This window comes from Rhinolophus sinicus, linkage group LG06 (genome assembly GCF_036562045.2).
Source record: "Rhinolophus sinicus isolate RSC01 linkage group LG06, ASM3656204v1, whole genome shotgun sequence".
Lineage (NCBI taxonomy): Eukaryota > Metazoa > Chordata > Mammalia > Chiroptera > Rhinolophidae > Rhinolophus > Rhinolophus sinicus.
The window spans coordinates 146,024,688-146,046,463 of record NC_133756.1 but is presented as its reverse complement, the minus strand read 5'-3'; the positions used below and the strand labels follow the sequence as shown (position 1 = coordinate 146,046,463).

The window sequence follows — 21,776 nt, the reverse complement described above, 5'->3', positions numbered from 1 at the left end:
CCTATCATAGAAACTTCCTTGACAAGTAGGGTGGCGTTGGGGAGGGCTTTAAAAATTTCCGAAGGTCAAGTGATCTAGCAGCGTTGCTTATTTCACCTGCTGGGATTCAGGGAAGCTATAAAGACACAGTTTGGAATGACTGCTGCCAGCGCTCACCAGATCACTCGCGGTTACTCCAGGACACATCTTTTCATCTCCATAGTTTTCATTTACACACACACACACACACACACACACACACACACACGCACGCACGCACGCACACACACACAGTTCAGGGTTTCCGCGTTAAGGAATCCTCAGGCGGGACACCCACTGGAAGGAGAAGCCAGCCGAGCACCACGTCCTGACAGCGGGCCCCGCTCCGCGCCTGCGCCGCCGCCCGCCGCCCGCGCACGGTGGAGGACCGCCGCCAGGGGGCGCGCAGGCCCGGCCGCTCTGTCTCCTCCCCCGCCCGCTCCTCGCCCCTCGCTCCCCCGGCGGACAGAGAAGGCGGAAGTAGGGGTGTCCTCGGTGGGGTTTGGGCTCCCGGCGGCCCGGGGACGCGATCGCGGCGGCCTTGGGGCCGGGGGACTGGCGTCCAGGCCGCCTCGGCTCGGAGTACGGTGCCCGTCCTCTCCCAGTGTCTCGGCTGCGCGGAGCCGTGAGGCCGGTGGAGTCGGCTGCCCAGCGGACCCGAGCGGTGAGTCTCCTTCTGACGTCTCCGGGCGGCCGCGGCCTCTCCTCCCCCTGGTAGAGGACGCCGCCCCCTCTCCTCTCGTTTCCCACAGGTGGAGGACGTGGTCCTTGCCCCTTTGCTTCTCGGAGGTTGGGGACGCCGCCCCCTCTGCCCTCCTCTCTGCTCCCCGGCCCGCAGGGACCTCCTTCCGCGCTCACTCCATCCCCCGGAGGGAATCCCGCGCCGGCTTCGGCCGCCCTGCCTCCTCTCAGCCCGCAGAGTCCCCTTCCCAGAAAAAGATGTCGCCGGCTGGATTTTCCCGTCCCTCGGAGCTGTCACCAGCTTTGAAAAGTCCCTTTTAAGTTCCCATCGACTCTGTCTGTCACTGTCATGGGAAAGCTATTTTTGGGTTCCCTGTTGAACTCGATACGGATCCCAGGCAGCACGTTTGGTTTTTTTTTAAAAGAGGGTTCAGATGACACGAAAGTTTCCTCCGCCGCCCCTGCACTCGGTAGTTCTAGCGATTGTTCCAGACGCTGGATTGATAAAGCTGTTCCTAGTATTTGGCTTTAGGGGAACTCCAGCCTAGAGGTAGGACTGTCATGAATGTGAACAGAAAGCACCTAAAGTATTAACAGCGTGAATATATAGTATTTGCTGTTTCTTTTGTTTCTCGGGGGAGCAACTTGCTAAATGTCTTGCTACGCAGGCATAGAAACGAGAAAAACTCTCAAGAAGTTCTAAGTGTTGGCCTTGTGAATCTGGCCACTGGCATTTGCTCCATTCCCTTGTAATTAGTAGGGAAGGTAGAAGGGGCTTTTCTGATTTTTCAAGTGTGTTTTTGGGGGTGGCCGGGGGGGGGGGGGGGGGGGAGAGGTAAGGAAAGTTAGGTTCTTGCAATTCAAGGAAGGTGTTTCAGGCGCTTGTTGCCCATGGGATAATCAGAGTTTCAACCGGCATGAACTAAATTGGTTAATTTCAGAATTGTAACTTGAGGTCTTTTCTGTGATAAATATGGATATGTGATGCTGGCAGATTTTTGGCCAGTTGGAATTTGAAAGAAGTTGTTCAAATCTTTGCCTCCTGGAGAAGAACAAATAGTGCCTAGGAAGGGGACTGCCCCTTGAATCTGTATTCAAAATTAAAACATAATAGTTGACTATTTGGCAGCATTTCTTGGCCTTTGCAGTGCATTTGCAGGTCTTTGCATTTTAACAATAGATTTTAAGGGGTTGGTAAAGAACAGCTGCAAATGAAAGGTAATTTCTCAGTATTTTGTTTCACGTGGTTTTACTTTTATATAAGTTACATGTTTAGCCATGAATGAACTTCTATTGACTTAAAATTGACCAATTCAAGATACAACTCGTTGATTTCTTTAGCCGGGACCTTTTCTCATTATCAGCTGTTGATCTTAGGAAACCAATTTTTGTGCATCACCCTACTGTCCACCCCCCCCAGTTACTTTTGGATTATAATATATTCCCAGTTACTAATAGGTGGATTTAAGCCATGATTTATCACATGGTTACTTTTAATATTTTATTTCTTTTGCAGTCAAATTAAGTTCCCAATAGTTATATCCCACAATATTAACGAAGGCAATGCTTATTTTACTAGATTCACAACTGCAAAAAGGGAGTTGCAGTCATGAATCTCTTAACCTACAGGATAAGAAATGTCGGGATATACTTTGTTCTATCCCTTTTATTCATTCCTGTAGGAAACCACATAAATTCTGAACGTTATAGTAGAAAAGAGGCTATAAGAAATATTTAACTTTTGGTAAGAATATACATTTACTTTTATTTATTTTAGCTTTATTAACCTGAAAATAAAAAAAGTCAAAATAAGAGGCAGTAAGCATTTATTTGGGATTCAATAGAATTGCAATTTGGGGAGAACAGCTTCAGGCAGAAGCCCAAATAGTGTCCCCCAACTCCAGGAGAGAGGCTCAGGGTTTTTACTATAAACACAGTATAGAAAAAAATAAAAAATAAAAGAGGACAATGAGGTAAGTTGTATTAAAGAAGATTCATTGGTGCTTGATGAGGTACCGTTAGATTTGTACTTTATAGATTGGCTTGAGATATGGTCATCAGGCAAAAGGCTGGGTTTGTACTTCATTGATTGGTTAGCGATTCGGTCATCACAAAGTCCATTTTCATCACGCCTTGCAAACAGGATATCCTTGTTCAGGATATCCTCTATCCTTGACTTCTTGGAATGTTGGTGCTTTGGTCCAGATCGGAAGATAAAGAAACAAGACATGCAGTGCAGTTCCTCTAAAACGGCTGCTCCGGTCTTTTTAAATATGGGCCCACTCAGGTCATCTTTCACAGCTTATGTAAAGCCAAAGGCTGCTTTTGTAGCATCTCATGAAGTGGATCCATGTGAGGTTAAGAGGAATCCTAATCCAGCATTGTATTTCCTGCATGGGTGCCAGAGCATCTTCTGTTCACTTCTATAGCTGACTCAAAGCACTTTCTATTCTCTTAATGTTAGTTAAAATAGCTATTCATTGTAGTTAGGAAAGTGACTTATCACTCAGGTCATCACAATCCCTAAAAGTTAAGGGGAAAAATGTTTTAACTTGCCAGAAAGAAAAGAGTAAACATAAAAATACCAACTGGCACTCAAAATATTCTTTTAGCTTAATTTACCTTTTGCAGTTGCACAGGCCTATATATACTAGAGACATAGAGAGTGACTATCTGAGAAAGTTTATTTGGAAGACATAGAGCGTTTGTATTCTTAGAGCATGAAAAGCAATGTGAAAATTGAGGACATCTAGATTTTTAAGTGTTCACTTTCATCTCTCACATTGCATTCCTACAGTGGTTTTCCTTTTAAGGTTTTCTAAGTGACACATTTGCTATAAAAATTCTCTAAAGATCTTCAAGTCTTTCGAAGTGAACTGCAGGAGGGCCGTATATAGACTATCCAATAAACTGACCTTTAACTTGACATTTGGGCAGAAAAAATAGACTTAGCTCAGCAACTTTTGCATTTGTCTCCTGGCTGGCACGTTGATGTATATATACTGTACAACCAAATAAATACTAATTTCTCAAAGTGATTTTACTTAAAAAAATAAAATGGTTAAAGATTCAAAAAATAACTATATCTAGAATTGTCAAGGATATGTAAAATGGGCCCTCTTAAACTTACTCTGTTTTTGGGAGTTGGAATTAAATAACTAGCATTATCAGAGACCTTCGAAAGTTACAAACCCTTTGACCTAATAATTCTACTTCCAGGAAATTTACCTAAGGAAGTAATTGGCCACAAAAATGTGTATGGGAAGAAAAATAACAAAGGATATAAACTCTAGTGTCGTATGTCCCCAGATTTGGAGGCTGTAATGGGGGCCTTATGCCCCATCCCGGAGCACAGATACAATGACTGGTTCTGTGTTTGCCACTATCTCCCTTCTCCCTTCCTCTCTGCCTGGACTGCCTAGGAATCTGCATTAGCTATAACAAGGCTTTGGGAGCCATTTTTAACTTTTCGTAAAGATTATATCAAAAGTAAAACAAAATGCCAATTTTTCTTTACTGATTCTTTGAAATTCTGTCAACCCAGCATAATAACGCAGGACAACTCATATTTAGTAGAAGCTGTGTTCAGCATCTTAGTCTGTTGTAATAATAAAAGGAAAGGAAATTTAAATGCAGCTTTTTAGACAAATTTGTAAAAACATGAATAGACAAACATAGTCTAATACAAAATGCGTAGGCTCTGGGGTCAGGTAGAGTTGGGCTCTGATCCCAGCTCTGTTGCTTATTTGTTGGGTAGTCCTTGGCAAGTCTTTAAGCTCCATAGTTCCCACTTTGATAAGGTGAGCAAGAAAATAATTAAATAAAATTGCTATATAGAGGCACAGTTCCAGGTACAGTTAGTGCTTTGCATATTTTAACATATTTAATCCTCAGTAATTCTGAGATGGATTCTGTAGTTATCCCCACAAGCAGATGAGGAAACCAAAGCACAGAAAGGTTATATAATTTGCCCAGTTCATACACCAAGTGATGGAGAAAATAGTTAAACTGAGACCATCCGATTCCAGCACCTAAGCTCTTAACCCTTCACAGAACTGCTTCTCCAGCCAGAACGGTCCTCACCCTTTGTAGGTGCTCACCAAATGCTACTCAGAATCTTTTTGAGAAGAAGAAAAAGGTAGCTGTAGTGCTAAGAAGAGGATGAGTCTCTAGACCCACTTTTGGGCATGGTGGCAGCCAAGAATTGGTATAAAAATGAGACAGGCAGATAGGATCATTGTCTACCATATTGACAGGAGGCTTACATTCTGTTTCTAGAACTATATCTGGCACATATTAGGAATTTTCCTCAGGTGTAATTACCTACAACAGAGACCTGGTTGTATAGGCTGTGAATTTCTTTTCGACATTAGCTTTTCACTCAAAAATACCAAAAAAAATGGCTTAGAATTTGAAGGCATCCCACCTACCCATGGAAGCAGTAGTTTTCCATAGGCAAGCAAAACCTCACTTGTTTTTCCAGTCAAATAATGAAACATAGTCACTTGACGCGACTGAAGGCAGGGACATACAAATACACTTTTTCAATTCCATTCTTTCTACTTAATAGATATCCCCACACTGAACATTTGGAAGTACTCAGAATTTTAGGTGTAGGAGAAGCAGCTAAGATCCATATGGTTAAGTTGCCCAAAATCACACACCTTATAGTTGCACATAATCATCTAATCCGCTGTGTATTACTCTGCCTTGCACTCTGCTGGTCTTACTGTTCTGTTCAGCTCAGGATACTTGAAGGAACTTCAGCAGCATAATTAAGTTCTTCAGCAGATGCTTAATGAGCACCTGTTACGGGAAAGACCTTACACTGAGTATTGAGGATATGAAAATTAAAGTCTTGACTTCAGTCACAGGAAACATCTAAACAGATAATTATGCTATCGCTAAGTATTACAATTGAGGTACTTTTCTTTTTTTAACCTTATATTCTATCTATCATGAATTCCATAAGTTATTATAAAACAGTACTCATGAAGCATAGCTCAAAAATATTTGAAACCTTTCTGTAAAGAATATTAATGCAGCTTATATATATTTACTAAAAGGTGACCCGCATAGATAAGCTATAATATACGTGTGTGTGTGTGTATATGTATGTTAAGGCATGTTTTTCTTTCTATTCCTACAGAGCCATTGCTAATCCGTTACTATGAGTCTGCTAAACTGTGAGAACAGCTGTGTGTCCAGCCAGTCTGAGAGGGACTGCTGCGCTGCCATGGCCAGCTCCTGTAGTGCTGCAGCAAAAGATGACAGTGTGAGTGGGGCTGCCAGTTCAGGCCATCTCTCCAACTCTTTGGTGGAGGAGATCCAGGGCTATGATGTAGAATTTGACCCACCCCTGGAGAGCAAGTATGAATGCCCCATCTGCTTGATGGCGTTACGGGAAGCAGTGCAAACACCATGCGGCCACAGGTTCTGCAAAGCCTGCATCATCAAATCAATAAGGTACGTGAGCAGAAGAAAGCACCATGTCCCCAAAACAGAACCAAACCACACAGAACACGGGACATCCCGAGAACAGTCGTATGCTTCAAAAGCTACTTAGGGAAAAAGAACACTGGACAGGACAGAAAAACTGAGAAATTACATTCTTATCCTAGTTCCTACTGTGGTACGAAAGGTGATTTTTATCACCTGCCCTCTGCTGACCCTCGGATAAATAATTCAGTCCCTCCTCATTGCCACCACCCTGTTCTGAATCGCCGTCAGCTCTCTCACAGGCCTCCCTGCTTCTACCTTTGCCTTCTTCTAGACTGTTCTCAATATAGCAGCCAGAGTGAACCTAGTGAAATAAGTAAGATGATGTCATCTCTTCTCAGAACATTGCAGCAGGTCATCTGGAAGTAAAAGCCAAAGTCCTTGTAAGGCCCTAGATAATAGTTCCATAATCCATTTTCTGACCTCCTGTCTCCTGTGCTCTCCTTCCTTCCACCAGTTCACTCTGCTGTTCCTTCAACAGGTTAAGCGTGCTCCTGCCTTAAGGAGCTGGCTTTTTTGGAACATTCTTAGTTAACTGCCTACCTAACACCTTTTACTCCCTCCTTTGTGGCTCAAATATCACCTTCTCATAGGTACTCTGGCTACGCTATTTATACCATAACATGGCTTCCCCGTCTCTCCCACCTCCCAATCTCCCTCATCCAATAAGAAAATAAACTCCTTGAGAGCAGGGGTTCAGATCTGTTTTATTTCTTGATTATTTCCTAAGTGCCGGGAACAGTGCCTGACATACAGTAGGTACCTAGTAAATCATGGTTACTTTAACTGAATGAAGTTATGTGGGATTTCTGTAAATGATTCAAATTCATCTCCCAAGAAATAAATTTTACTATAATTCATAAGTTGATGGGAATATTTTTAGATGACTTACGAGTGCTATATAGAACAAAAAAAAATTGGAAGTGAGAGGATTTTATATTCTGCAATAAATAAGCATCCAGTTATATTGGTGAAATCATTTATAAGTAGGTTAAGCTGGCTACTCACTAAGTTTTTCTCTTTCACCTTTTAAATTTTTTCTTTTCTTGTGGTATCCTTTGGTTTTGGTATCAGGGTAATGCTCGCCTTGTAGAATGAGTGTGGAAATGTTCCTTCCTCTTTCGTTTTTTGGAAGAGTTTGAGAAGGATTGGTATTCTTTAAATGTTTGATGAATTCACCAGTGAAGCGATCTGCTCCTGGACTTTTGTATATTGGGAGATTTTCCATTACTGATGCACTCCCTTTACTAGTAATATGTCTGTTCAGATTTTCTGTTTCATCATGATTTAGTCTTGGTAGGTCATGTGTACCATTTTATGGATCGTTGATATTTTTGGAGGTAGAGAGATATACAGTATTTTACCAAGTGTAGAGAGATATACAGTATTTTACCAAGTGTCACCCATGTCCAGGAAAGTAGCTAATCTTTAGCAGTTTTTTAATAGCAAGATATTCATGAAAGTAGTGGAACAGTGGCCTGAAAAGGAAGTAAAACCCACAAAAGGAAGTCTGAGGCTTTTTTTTTTTTCCTATCTCCCTCTCAGCTAGAAATGACCACTTACTTTGACTAATGTTCTTAAAGGAACGACTCCAAAATGTCTTATCCGTTATAGTCATTCAGGAAATTAAAATGCATCTTAATCCAATTCCATTTGCTGTGGATAATGGTTTCCAGTTTACTTTGTAAGGTTCATATTTTCTCTTAGACATCCATCACTTAGGTTTTGTTTATAGCTTTCTGTGCTTCTCATAAAATATTTGACAGTGTAATAATAACATTAGTGTGAGAGATGCCCCTTTGAAGATCGACTGTGTCTCTCACATTTATTAGTTCTAAGGCATTTGATAGCAGACCCCATTTTTCAGCACCTTTACCTACCACAGCAACTACCGTTGTTGGCTTACACATAGGAGGTGCTCAACAAATGTTTAAGGGATTGATCGATGCTCTTGGAGTCTACTTGACATGCCACCTTTTGTGAGTGAAGATTGAGACATCCCAAAAAGTTAAAGGGAATGACAGACACACAAGCTTCCTGAGGATGGTTGTTCCCATCATAAGATAAAATAAACCCTGGGAAACTAAGATATAGAGGTCCTTTAACTTCCTACTACCTTATTTTTTAGACATGAAAATAAAGGAAGACTTTTGTTGCCCATGAGCCAGAGTGTTATAATGACCGTTCAGAGTAAACCTTAAAATGTGACCCTGTAGGAGTAGTACTGATTGGCTTAATTTTTACTTATGATTGAAGAATACACTATAGACATGTTATTGGTATTATGAGCAGTGTATTTAGTTCATCTCACTAGTATGTTGCATAGCTGCTGACAAAACAAGAGGCCTGCTCGACTGCAAAATTCCCATCCTTAACTTTTACTTCATTTTATGCCAATCAAAATATGACTTTATTCCGTTAATTTTTCTTATTTTTTCAGTTAGACTCTGTCCCACAATCTAAAATCCCATAGTTTTTGATAGGTAACCAATATGGTGCTAGTTATATTCATTTCATAAAAGAACAGTTCATTAACTGTCCATAAAAGGATATGGATTTTTTTTTTGCTTTGTTTTTTTGGTGATATTATGCAATTATAATGTGTTAAATTATTTTCCATAGTAAATAATAAATGGAGAATTTATATATGGTGGATTAAAGTTGTTTGTATTTTTTAATGTGAATGTTTATTTATATCTATCAAATGTATGTATCTTATTTTTTTAGGGACGCAGGTCACAAATGTCCAGTTGACAATGAAATACTGCTGGAAACTCAACTATTTCCTGACAATTTTGCAAAACGAGAGATTCTTTCTCTGACGGTGAAGTGTCCAAATGATGGTTGTTTGCACAAGATGGAACTGAGGCATCTTGAGGTATTAAAGTTATTTTCTAGCCATTAGCACATACACAAGGTAGTTCCTGGAGAATAGAGACTGCCGTGTCCACCTGTGTATCATCAGTGCTTAGTATTTAGTCCTTGGTAAATAAAATACCAAACCTTTCACTAATTGACTATAAATATATGTGGAAACCTGGAAATTTGTTATTCCATCTACTCTGACTTTGCCCAATAATAAGAAATAAGAAATCAGTATTCTTCAAGCTTTCGGAGTGAACATTATCTGCAGTAAAATGGAAGAGCATTTTAAATACAGGTGTCATATTTTAATCCCATAGCTTCATTTCTGTCATTTTGAAATAAGCAGCAAGTCTCATGTAGCCATCGTCTTAGTACCCTGATCGTACTTTTTTCTGTTTTTCTAAACTGCGTTTTACTATGAACTAAACGGAGTCCTTCTATAGCTTGAGATTAACTGAGGCAACCAGAGAAAAGAACTTGCTTTAAAATTAAATAAATTAATTCTTAGTTTGGTTTTATGAGAAATTAAATATCGTTTCTGTTCTGTTCAAAATTAAGTGTTTAAAACATTTGAACTTGCCCCCTTTATTTAGCTCCTTTTGAAGGAGTGGCTCTTTGGATAGAAAACAGTATATTCTTAGAAGAGATTATATTTAGATTTCTTAAGGATTGGCAAATACTAATCAATTATTTTTTCTTATTTTAGGATCATCAAGCACATTGTGAGTTTGCTCTTATGAATTGTCCCCAATGCCAACGTCCCTTCCAAAAATGCCAACTTAATATTCACATTCTCAAGGAGTGTCCAAGGAGACAGGTTTCTTGTGTAAACTGTGCTGTATCAATGGCATTTGAAGATAAAGAGGCATGTACTAACTTGGATTTGTTAATTTCACTACATAATTCTTTTTTTTCTTTTTTTAATGTACATTTGAGGGGGTTAGCAGTAGATGAGGATGTTATTCCAATTCTGAGTCTATGCATTATCAGTTGTGTGAAGATTGACTTTTAAAAAAGAAATTTCAGTAAACCATTTTAGTAAATCAGTGTAAGGTTTACCTTTGCATATCTTTCTTAGAAAACATGTTTATGCTACTTACCATGTAGTAGACCCTGCAAGTAACAGAACCTTCTCGGAAAGACATATGCTGATGTGCTTTCCTGTGTGATATTTTTGTGGATTGGAGACACAGGGAGAATGATTACTGTATAAGACTTACGCTTAACTCTGAAAAAAAGAATGAGTTGTGAGAACTTTTATGGAGAATAAATTAAATCCCACAACGTGTGTCCCTTTGGTGTTAATTCATCGAGCTATAATACTTAATGAATTCATTTTTCTTGTACATGTTACACTTCAGTTACAGTGTTTATCTTTAAGAAGAAACTTTATGGCACCTCACAGCATCTTATGATAGAACAGTTTTTTTTCATTCAGAAACTGAGATGTAGAGAGGTTAAGTAATTTTTACGTTAATACTGTAACGGCAAAGCTAGCCAGCACAGAGATGGTGGTCCTGGACCCCATCCTATGTCCTTTTTACTGAAATAACCTATATAAATAACATATAATTTATGTTCTTTTATAATTAAGATACTTCCTTCAACTTTATTTCTTAGTTATTCATGGTAATGTTCCCTACTTTCTTACGAGATCAAGCATATTATACTCATTAAGTTAATGACCAAAAAAGTCAGCTAACTTGCTAAAAAATGGGGAGACATCTGAGGCATAATTAGAACAAATTGATGTGTTCCCCAACTTCAGTAAGTTAAATGGACTTAACCTGGAAGGTTAATTATGTCTTAAGTTCATTGTATTCTAGAAAACAAGGCTCACCCTTCCAAGGCCTTTGAGAACTTGGGCACCAAAACCTCCTGCCCTAGTAATGCTTCTGTTCTTTAACCCTCTGATAAGAGTTTTAATTAACTCATCACACTGCTGCTGGAAAGTTTTGGAAGAATGCCTTTGGAGAATATGGTATTGGTAAATGATGTCCAAACTAGTCACATATGTTCTGCCTCGGGTTAAAAGAAAAAATTTAAAAGATTATCTTTTGCATCCGACCATATTCTTTTAGAGCTAGAACATGAGTTGAATCTCATTATTGCACTGGCAAAGGGACAGAAAATAACCTTTATATTAATTCTCACTTTTTTAAGTACACATTGATATCCTTAATTTTTTCATGGTGAAAAAATTACTTTTATAAAAATGGATTGTTTTTACTTTTTCAGATTTTCTCATGCTTTTCTTGTATTTCTTTAATAAAATTTAGATCCATGACCAGAACTGTCCTTTGGCAAATGTCATCTGTGAATACTGCAACACCATGCTCATCAGAGAACAGGTATAATGATTCCCTTTCATCAGTTAATATTTCTATAAATAGATTAAAGAAGTGAGTTAGGTTTTTAATTGAAAATTTGAATTAGTAAGACAAAATGAATACAGGTTAAAGAAGTGTTAGAACTATGTGAAAATGTTTCATATACATTAATAAGTACTTGAAGAAAGAACAAAATACTTAGCCCTCCCTAAACATTTAAAATTCCTAAGTCATTAACATATATCCATTTTTATGTATATTCATAAAAGTTCCCGACACAACCAGGTAATTTTAAGACACAAATAATCAAAACTCCTCATTTAAAGAAAGAAAACCTTAAGAAATACTTATTTGCATATGGTGAATTAAGGATCTTAGGTATCCAGAGACCAGCTTAAAGAACAAACAGTGAAATAGAAGAAAACAAGTCTGTTCAGTAGCAGAACATGATCTGCCGCCACAGCCCCTGAGACAAACTGAGAGATTTTGAGATTTCCAGGATCTATAGCCACTCTGGTCAGTTTTCCTGTAGACCACTGATGGGGCATCATCAGTAGTAGTTATAATAGAAAACTGTACGTTTGTTTTTTTTTACTAATAGAGAAAGGAAAATTCCATCTGATCACTATCTTCTGACATTTGGGGAGTTTGCCCACAAAATTTGAATATTAGTCACTATTTATACACTCATGAAATCTGCAAACCCAGAGATCATAATTGATTATTGAACAGAAGCAAGCAAAACCTGTCACTCGACTAAACTTTTCCATTTGTCTGTTAACAGTCCTATAGTTTTTTCCAACAAAGCCTTAATTTGAAGGTGTTAAACTTTTTTTTTTGCTTATGAAGTCTCGCCTCCCAAGTTTTTCTTTCTGTTCTGTTTTATTATTTAAAGGAAACCATGCAGCACATCTAAAACCGTGGTTGTGCCACTGACTTGCCCACTGACCTCTGGCAAGAAATTGATCAGGGAGCAGCAAACCAGCCCGCCAGCCAAATGTGGCCACTGCCTGCTTTTATAAACAAGTTTTATTGGAGCACAGCTGTGCCCGTGTGTCTGCATGTCACATATGGCGGGTTTTCTGCTGCAGTGGTAGAGTTGAGTGCTTGGGACAGAGACCATAGGACCTACAAAGCTGAAAATACTATCTGATCCGTTACAAAAAATGTTGCTGACCGCTGTTCTGGATTATGCAAAGTGAAGGATTGGGTTAAATGGTCTCTAATGTCGTTTCTGCTTGAAGTATTCGTGACTAACTAGCCAAACTACATTTCTAATGGGAATCTGATACCACTTTCAAAGAATATGGTTTTCTGTAATGGATCTTACCTTAAAGAATGTGTTTCAGCGTCCCCAAATCAAAACCTGAGACATTCTTTAGAACTTTTATTAATGTGCAGAATATACCTTCTAACATCTGTTTCCCCATTATAGCCAAAACATTCCCAGGTTAACAAAAAGCATGAAGATTTATGAAAGGTGGACATGAGGGAGGTACTGGGTTCAGTCCGTGGCTTTAATATATGCCGTTGACTGGTCCATATTAGACGGCTTGGACCACAGTGAGAGTCTTGGATAAGTTTGCAATTGTAGTTGACATCAGAAGGTGACTTTTCTTTAAAATGCCACTAGAGGGTTCCAGTTCCCAGCAATAGGAACAAATTCATTTTTTTGAAATGAATATTGAGTGATTTGGGGATGGTATGAGATACTGATATTTTCTTTCTCTGTGATTTTGAAAATAAATATTTTATCTTTGTGGGCTGCACAGTTTCTGTTGCAACTATTGTGATGCAAAAGTAGCATTAGACAATACGTGATTTTGTTTAGCTAAATGTAAATTTTTATTTCAATTGTGATCTCATCAAACTAGAACATGACATGCAGGGGAAAAACATTTTTCAACTTTCGTTTTGCTTTTCAGATACCTAATCATTATGATTTAGATTGTCCTACAGCCCCAATTCCGTGTTCATTCAGTACTTTTGGTTGCCATGAGAAGGTAAGGTGTTTCTTTTTTTTCTTTCGATTCTTGAATATAGATCAAGAAAATGCAGTTATATAGTGCAGTGGAGAATACCGGTGAATGGTGGCGACTGACATGTACTGTACATGTAGACTTAGCTCCAAAGAGAAATTGGGACTCAGAATATTGATTTGGGGAAGTAGTGAGGATGATGGAAGGTGTGTGATTGAGATCATATAGAGTGAGTGTGTACAGGAAAGAGAATTAGACCAGGAGTGGAGCTGTGGTGAACAGTCTTCGAACTTGATGAACCAGGTGAAGGAGAAGCTGTTGTTTTGGTCTCTAAAATTACTGCAAGATTAGTGCTCAGTTATGTCAGGTGTCTAAAACAGATCATTATTTATGATAAGTTCTTTCTGGAGAGTGCAGTTACACTCTTGCTTTTCCATTATGCTTTTTTTTTTTTTTTTTAAGTGGTGAAAGAGTAGTTTATTAGAAGAGATAGTACACTCCAAAGGAATAGGAACGGACCCAAGCAGTAGAGAATGGCTCAAGGGCCCAAGGCGGCGTTATTAAAAGGAAAAAGTACACTCCAAAGGGTTTGGAGTGGGCCCGAGCAAAGGCAAGGAAGGCTCAAGAGGCTCAGAGGGCCCCATTGTGCTTTTTTTATCTGACTTTTTTTTTTTTTAACCATAAGAATGCATTTTAATAATTAAAATATTAAAATGAGTAAATAGTATATAGTATGATTACATTTGGGGGGAAATTCTGTATGGTTTGCGTAGAGAAAAAGACTTGAAGGAACTATCAAAATGTTAATGGTAGGTGAGATTATAGATAACTTATTTTCTTTTTGATAATCTACATTTTCTCTTTTTCTATAATATACATGAATTACTCTTAAATAAAAATTGTAATATCAGGACTATTTCTTTCGTATAACAATTAAGATGTTCTTTATGACCTGAGAAGAGTGTGAAGTCAGGAGTGATTCTAATTTGCAATGGATTTGTATCATGAATGAGGAATCCGCGGCAGGTAGAATACTCTTGGTTATAAAAGGAGGAGGGATAAAATGGTATTAGCTAGAGAGAGACACGAGATCAATAGAGAGGGTTGCTTTTTTTAATAAAAATGGGAAAGACGTTAATTGTATTCTGAGGGACAGGGTTAGGGGGAGAGAATCAAGGTGTGGGAGAAAGGGGATAACTGAGCCACGCTTGTGGGGCTGTTGAAAATGGGCAGGTGCCGTTTAGAGCCCAGGCGAAGGATGAGTCTTAGGCAAGAGGCCAGTCATCGCCGAGGCAGAAGAGAAGGACGGGTGTGGACCCTGATACTGGGAGGCAGGTTTATCTGAGTGAAAGATGGGCGAGCACACAGCAGAGAGCCTCAGTGTTTCAGCGAATTCAGAGGCAAGATCTCAGGAATCTGATGGACACAAAGAATGTTGTAGGAGACTGAAGGAAGTGGTGACGTCACTTAAAACCTTTTATTCCGCTCGGCTAGGAGCCTTCCTAGTCCTCACAGCATCTATTCCCAGCTTAACTTGTGCTTGATATTTAGATGCAGAGGATCCACTTAGCACGGCACCTGCAGGAGAGCACGCAGTCGCACATGAGGATGTTGGCTCAGGCTGTTCAGAGCTTAAACCTTGCTGCCTCTCTGCCCCGGGTCTCTGGGTGTCACCCAGAGGTGAATTTCCAAGAAACCATTCAACAGTTAGAGGGTCGCCTTGTAAGACAAGACCATCAGATCCGGGAGCTGACTGCGAAGATGGAAACCCAAAGCTCATATGTAAGTGAGCTCAAACGAACTATTCGAACGCTTGAGGACAAAGTTGCTGAAATAGAAGCACAGCAGTGCAATGGGATTTACATCTGGAAGATTGGTAACTTTGGGATGCACTTGAAATCGCAGGAAGAGGAGAAACCTGTTGTCATTCATAGCCCGGGGTTCTACACAGGCAAACCTGGGTACAAGCTGTGCATGCGGCTGCACCTTCAGTTACCGACTGCTCAGCGCTGTGCAAACTATATATCCCTCTTTGTGCACACTATGCAAGGAGAGTATGACAGCCACCTCCCTTGGCCCTTCCAGGGTACAATACGCCTTACAATTCTTGATCAGTCAGAAGCACCTATAAGGCAAAACCATGAAGAGATAATGGATGCCAAACCAGAGCTGCTTGCCTTCCAGAGACCCACCATCCCACGGAACCCAAAAGGTTTTGGCTATGTGACTTTCATGCATCTAGAAGCCCTAAGACAAAGAACCTTCGTGAAGGATGATACTTTATTAGTACGCTGTGAGGTCTCCACCCGCTTCGACATGGGTAGTCTTCGGAGGGAGGGTTTTCAGCCACGGAGCACTGATGCAGGGGTATAGCATCCCCTCATTTGTTTAAAAGGAAAAAAAGCCATCTGGAGAAAACTGTCTTTTCTTGCCCTGTTCTCAATAATATGCAGACCAAAAAAAAAAAAAAAAAAAAAAAGGGCAGTGGGAAAGATGTAATACCCACCAATTGAATGTGGTTAGGAAGATCACGTGCCACTTTTTTCTGTTACACGTATCTGAAGCATCTTTCCTTAAGGATCTGCAGATTCCATGCTTTTTTAGAATTGTTACACCTGCAATGTCTGTGGCATATTGCAACAGCCTCTTGTCAATTAGTATACCTCTTTATGGTCCTTTCACGGGCTTTTGCTCCAGAATGTTCTGTTGTCAGAAGCTTAGGGTTAGAGTAGTAAAGCTCAAACCTTTCAGTGATATTGGACATACCTGAAAAGTTCGGCATATTTTTATAGTATTTTATGTAATATATTAAACTTGAGAGTCACTACTGCCTTGTACCGGTCCCGACAAGAAGAGTTACGACTCTAGAGTTGAGTTCTCATTTTATTTGACCTCTGATAGAGTTCAGAGGATTCAAACCTTAATCCTTGGAAAGTTTTAAGTTCTCATTCATGCCATTTTTGCCCTGGGGTGGTACTAAGGATATTCAGGGACTAATTTAAACCCGAAATATAACCTTATATGTAATCTTGTGAACGTGTTGTCTGTTGCATAATTCTTGTTTAAGTGTCTCATTCTACCTTACTTACATATTTCTGGCTACAAAGGAGCATCTTCTTGAATTTAGAATGCGAGAACCATGTGGATACCAACTGCTCAGTGTTACACTATAAATCCCTTTGTGTCTATTCACTCCAGAGTGAATTCCCCAACCCTGCCCATGTGTTCTGATGCTAAGCTCGTAGGACAAGGGATGCACACATAAAATTGCCAACATAAAATTTAAAATGACTCAACTAGTCAGCTAACATGGCATCTCATTGGTGGTGACAAAAGTTCTTTGAGCCAGAAATGTTCAGCTCTTTTGAATGCCCTCTGAATTGAACTAAACCAATTGAACTAATTGGTTTAGTTCAATTAAGGGGAACAAAATTGTTTTCCTAATAGCAGAATCTCTTAATACTTGGGAGATCATTGGTAACACTTGAGAGGTCACCAGACTAAGGTTGGACGTCATCAGGACTTACATTGAGTAGGTTGCTTTAGTCTGACAGTTCATACATCCGGAGGATCACATAGTGTGTATTGAAGTGGCTGAATGTTCCCAATAGGGAGACGTGGTTTTTGTGCCACTGTACATTTGTTAAAGGTCTGTAGGTAGTAAATGTGGTGAAATCTAGTTCTCAAGGTGGCCCACAACTGGCATGGGCTCTTAATAAAGAATCTAAGAGAACCCCTACTCTATGCTGTTTACACAAGATTATGTTTGAGGTTGCTGGCTATGAGAAATGGGACTGTTCTCTCCAGAGAGGCCAAATCAGAGCCCCCGGCCAGTGTGAAAGATCAGCCTTCATTTCAAGAGGAAGCCAGAAACTTGCGGTTCCAGGCAGACCCAGCCTGGAAAGGTCACTTTGACCCTTCCCTTTACTTTTCTCTCTACTCCCCTGCCCACCCAACGTTTAGGCTCCGGGTCTGGTGGGTTTCTGTTACAAAGTGGAAATAAAGGTCATGCAGAGACCCTGCCCCCCAGCGCCACTGCCGGCCCCACCTGATCATCGACCAGTTGGCGCTTCGCTCCCTGGCAGTTGGTGTCCCTGAGCTCCGCCTGTGCTTTCCAACTAGCTCCCAAGCATCATCGCAGCGGCTGTCTTAGGCAGGGAATCGCACCCCGCTGCTGTGTCTCCCATTGTTTTTCAGTGAATATGTGATCGTCAAGTTCCATTTAAAAAGTAAATGGTAGTTATTTTTGTTGCATAGAAAAAGCCTGAAGGAAATATACTGAACTATTTTTGATGACGTGTTTCTATGTGCTTTCTTATATGTTTTACATTTTCTAGAATAAACATGTACTTTTATCAGGGAGAAAGAAAAACTAAATGTTGCCACAAAACATTCAACCCCACCGAAAAAATGAAATGATATTTAAAAGCTTTCTGGTCTGGTCAAATTTCTTAAAAGCATGGCTGTGCATTAGGCACTGAGGAGTCATTTCCTGCTTTGGTTATTTTGTTCTACTCAGGAATTTTAATCCAAACAATAACAGCTTTTTTGTCTAACTTCAACTTCTAGCTTCAGGTTTCCCATCTCTAAAATAAAGAATTGGATTAGCCGTTTCCAAGGTCCACTCCAACCGTAAAATTCTGTTGTTAAGAAACTAAGTTCTAACCAGCGGCATGTTGACAATACTCATAAAAGGATTTTGCCAGTAGAAACTGCTTCAGCTTAATTTTTGCTGATAAAATACTCTAATTTAGTGTCTGTCAGCTGGGTCTCATCTTAATTTTAATAAGCAATTTTTTTAACCCCCAACATTGAGCATTTTGTAATAAACCAGCCATTTATTTTATACTGTTCATTCATTGTGAATATAGAATGAAAGTAACGATCAACTGCCATTCTAAATAGGAACTTTCGTTAAGACTTGAACTCAGAGTCAAGTCTTTCCTGGATAGCTGGTCTCTTCTGTTTTTCAAATCTCTTGCCCCACTTGGAAACATGCTAGTTTTACCTAGTTGGCCAATTTTATCAACCTTTTAACATTTACTGTTGGACATCATTCTTGGACATTGCTAAATTAAAAGTAGTTTCCTTTTTTCCCAGAGATGCCAACCTAATGTTGGATGAAACTTGCCTCAAGTCTTACATTTTGCTATTGGGAAACAAGTCATGATGTTGGTTTATAGTTTGGTAGTTTTTTACTATCCTTTGGCTGTTGCAGCAATGACAGTTTCTGGCTATTCTACATGATGATTCAACTTTTATTTGGGGGCATAAAAATAGGAATAGAAGAGAAAAAAGTGAAATAGAAAGAAAGGTAAGTTTTTTGCCCTAGTGATGGGCTAATAGATGTTGGACGATCTCTGGCAAACAGTTTCGTGGTAGGTATAAAGCTGTGAAATTATCGTCCATTACTGCTTATGCCAGTGGGTCTACAATCAACTAAGAGCATGTTTATGACTCCGGCATGCAGGTAGGATGCGTTCTTCTTAAAGAGGAGCAATGGCTTGTCATTCCTTTATCCAGGGGTCTCTCCAGGCTCTGGTGACCAGAAAACATCTTTAATTATTACGGAGGTTTGAGACTTGGAAGTACTTTTCCTTTATTCAGGTACTGCTGCTCTCTTTTTGGTTTGCCTCCATTAAATTCTCACTGTTTTACCTAAAATACCATTAGGTGTTTTTGCAATGCCCAGTTCCATAGAACCTAAGCAGCGCAACGCCTTAAGGAAATGAAAAAGGGCCAATAAATAGTCATTTGTATTTGTTTTTGAAGTACATTTTTTAAATTCCTAGGTCCACTTGATAAGCCGTAGTTAAGTTTCACAGCTGCTGTCATCGTGTCTATAGACTGGAGTTGGCACTTCCAAATTCACAGGATCCAGAAAGATAAGCCAATGAAACCAAATGAGATAGATCTCTGCAGATTGTAACATTCAGTTACAGCCTTCACTTTTACTCAAAGAAACACTTGCAAGGAGATGCCTGGTTGTTTCCGCTCAATGTCACCTAAGCCTTTAATGTTCTAAAGTTTTTTCCTCCCTGAAATTTCGGGTTGTTATTGTAAAATTGTAAAATACTAAGAAATCATTCCAGATGGGGAAAGCATTTTGTGGGCTAAGGAGATGGGTGGGGTGCTTTTTCTCTCTCAAAGTGCTTTCTCAGCAGGACAAAGCCCAGCCTTTAGGACGAGAGGGAAGGAGGGCGTTCTCTCTCCAAGTTTGAGGCTCTGACTGGGGGTGCAGTTTGGTTCCCAGAAAGTCACGGTTGCACAGCTGTCAGGCGCTTCCAAGGCATTTTCTGTGACACGGAGGCCCTCCCCTCCTTCGAGCCTCCTTGCCTGTGTGGACTGACTGCATTTATCCCAATATTCTCTGGGTAAAAGCCAAAGTGCCGTGGGAAGAAGGGCACTGATTCCTGTATTCCAAGGAGCAAACGGTACCCGTCGTCCCAGCTACTCATAATGACATTCTCTTCTACCCTGGTCCTCGGGAGAATGGAAACTGAGCGACAGGGACGCTGTTCGCTGCTGAAACCCTGTACTTAGTGCTGTACCTGGCACACGGTACACACACATCCATTTACTGATGAACTTTTAGCGAAAATACTGGTTGAAACTGACCAATGTCTGGTAGTTTATCATGTAAGTTTTAGGTGGTAAAGCATAGATGTTACTTTTTTTGCTTTCTTTCCCCCCAGCACTTTATTATGAAATTTTTTAAGCATGCAGAAATGTCGAAAGAACTCTACAGTGAACATCTCTCACCTAGAATCTACAAAGAACGTTTTGTTACATTCACCTCGTCACTTAAAAGATGTTACTTTTAATATGATGTTTTCAAGCTTGACTTTTTAAAAATCTCATGGCTAAGGAGAACTGAACAGCTTAGATGGCATCTTTAACTGGGGAAACCTGTGATGTATGTGTGGTCGCTGGAATTGTAGTCCTCACTTTAAGCTAGTTTTAAATGTGTCAATCTGTTATGTTGAATTTTAATCTTATTTATTTTGCCTGAAGGGATGGCTTTTACAATGGATTTATCTGAAAGTCCTTGATCAATCGTGCAGAATATTCTAATGTCATTTTCACACTCGATAAACTATTCAATTAATTTCTCTGGTGAGAATGTAATTTGGGGTCTATTTTGCTTATACAAGGTTCCAGGATTATCTTCCCAGAAGGCTGACGTATAATTTAGCATATAAACCACTAAATTAGGAACTAAGAGACTTAGATTTTACTCCTGAGTGAACATGGGCAAATCAGTTCTCTTTGTGTCCATTTATCTACCTGTGGGGTGGGGACTAGAAGTTGAAATTAAGATACTATAATGGTAACATTTATTAATGTTTAGATCTATTAAGAAAGACACTTTATGAATCCAGGGAGCCTCTTATAATTTTATAACTGTATGACAAGCTGTGGAGTGAAATCTGACTTTTGAAAAGTCGAAGCAGTGCAGTGGTCAGAGTCTTATCAAAACGTCTGCTGTGGCTAGAACTTAACTATTGCCATGGAATCTGTGCGTGGTTTTCCTAATCCACCTGGACTCTGAAAATAACGTGACTTGTGAGAGGGAGTGGATGTAAATCTGGGAGGAGGAAGCCTGGAAACCAGTGTTCAGTTCAAGAGCAGGTTGTATGGAGGCGGGGGGTTAAAGGAATTATCCAGATTTACTGCGACACGCCCTCCGCTAGTCTCCCCAAGGCCCCCCGCCCCCCACGCCACACACAACACAGAAAACAAGCCAGCCCTGCCTGCGGCTTCACCTCAGAGGGTCTCCATCAAGTCTGTACAGCTGAATTGCAGGGTCTCTGTACTCCATGTAGGAAACAAGCGTGACCTTTCTAAACCTAGATTATGAATGTATGTTCCCATTTAACTCACAAAGACACAAAGGAGTTTTTATTTCAGATCACATCTTAGTGGTTGCAAGGATATGACCAAAACCGTTCCTTGAATGGCACCTTACTAAATATTACTTAGAAGAAAACAAAAGCCCAAGGACACTCCTAACTGCTCCTGTTTGTTGATACTCTCTTATCAGCCTGTATATTGCCCCCTCATCTTTACCTAAAAAGTACTCTTAATTAAAATGAAATATATATTAAAATGTAAGTGATATTGCAGGTGTTTTTTAATAAATAACTAGACCACTTGGACTTTTTGCTTTATCTTTGTTCTGTTTCGGAGACTGTAACTCACTCAGTATATTGGGAGGGAAGAACAATCGCAGGTGCTAGTTTTCACTTGCAATAAAATCAATATCCTGCTTCTTCCAGAAATAGCAAATGGGGGTTCATTCTCATCCTTGGTCTAGGCTGCGGTTTCTGCCCTCGGGCCTCTAAGACTGCATTTTGCAAAACAAAATTAGGCCCAAAGAGACAGGATACTAAGCTGGTCAATA

The 21,776-nt window shown here is 39.9% G+C and overlaps 1 protein-coding gene across 1 annotated transcript; it reads left to right on the top strand.

The window, feature by feature from the left end:
* Nucleotides 1–447: 447 nt before the first annotated feature.
* Nucleotides 448–21,531, top strand: TRAF6 (TNF receptor associated factor 6). The gene is made up of 7 exons (XM_019738563.2): nt 448–682; nt 5,849–6,165; nt 8,926–9,076; nt 9,770–9,928; nt 11,343–11,414; nt 13,319–13,396; nt 14,924–21,531. The coding sequence occupies exons 2-7, from the start codon at nt 5,870–5,872 to the stop codon at nt 15,743–15,745; spliced, it is 1,578 nt and encodes a 525-aa protein (XP_019594122.2). The 5' UTR covers nt 448–682; nt 5,849–5,869; the 3' UTR covers nt 15,746–21,531.
* The last annotated feature ends 245 nt before the right edge of the window (nt 21,532–21,776 follow it).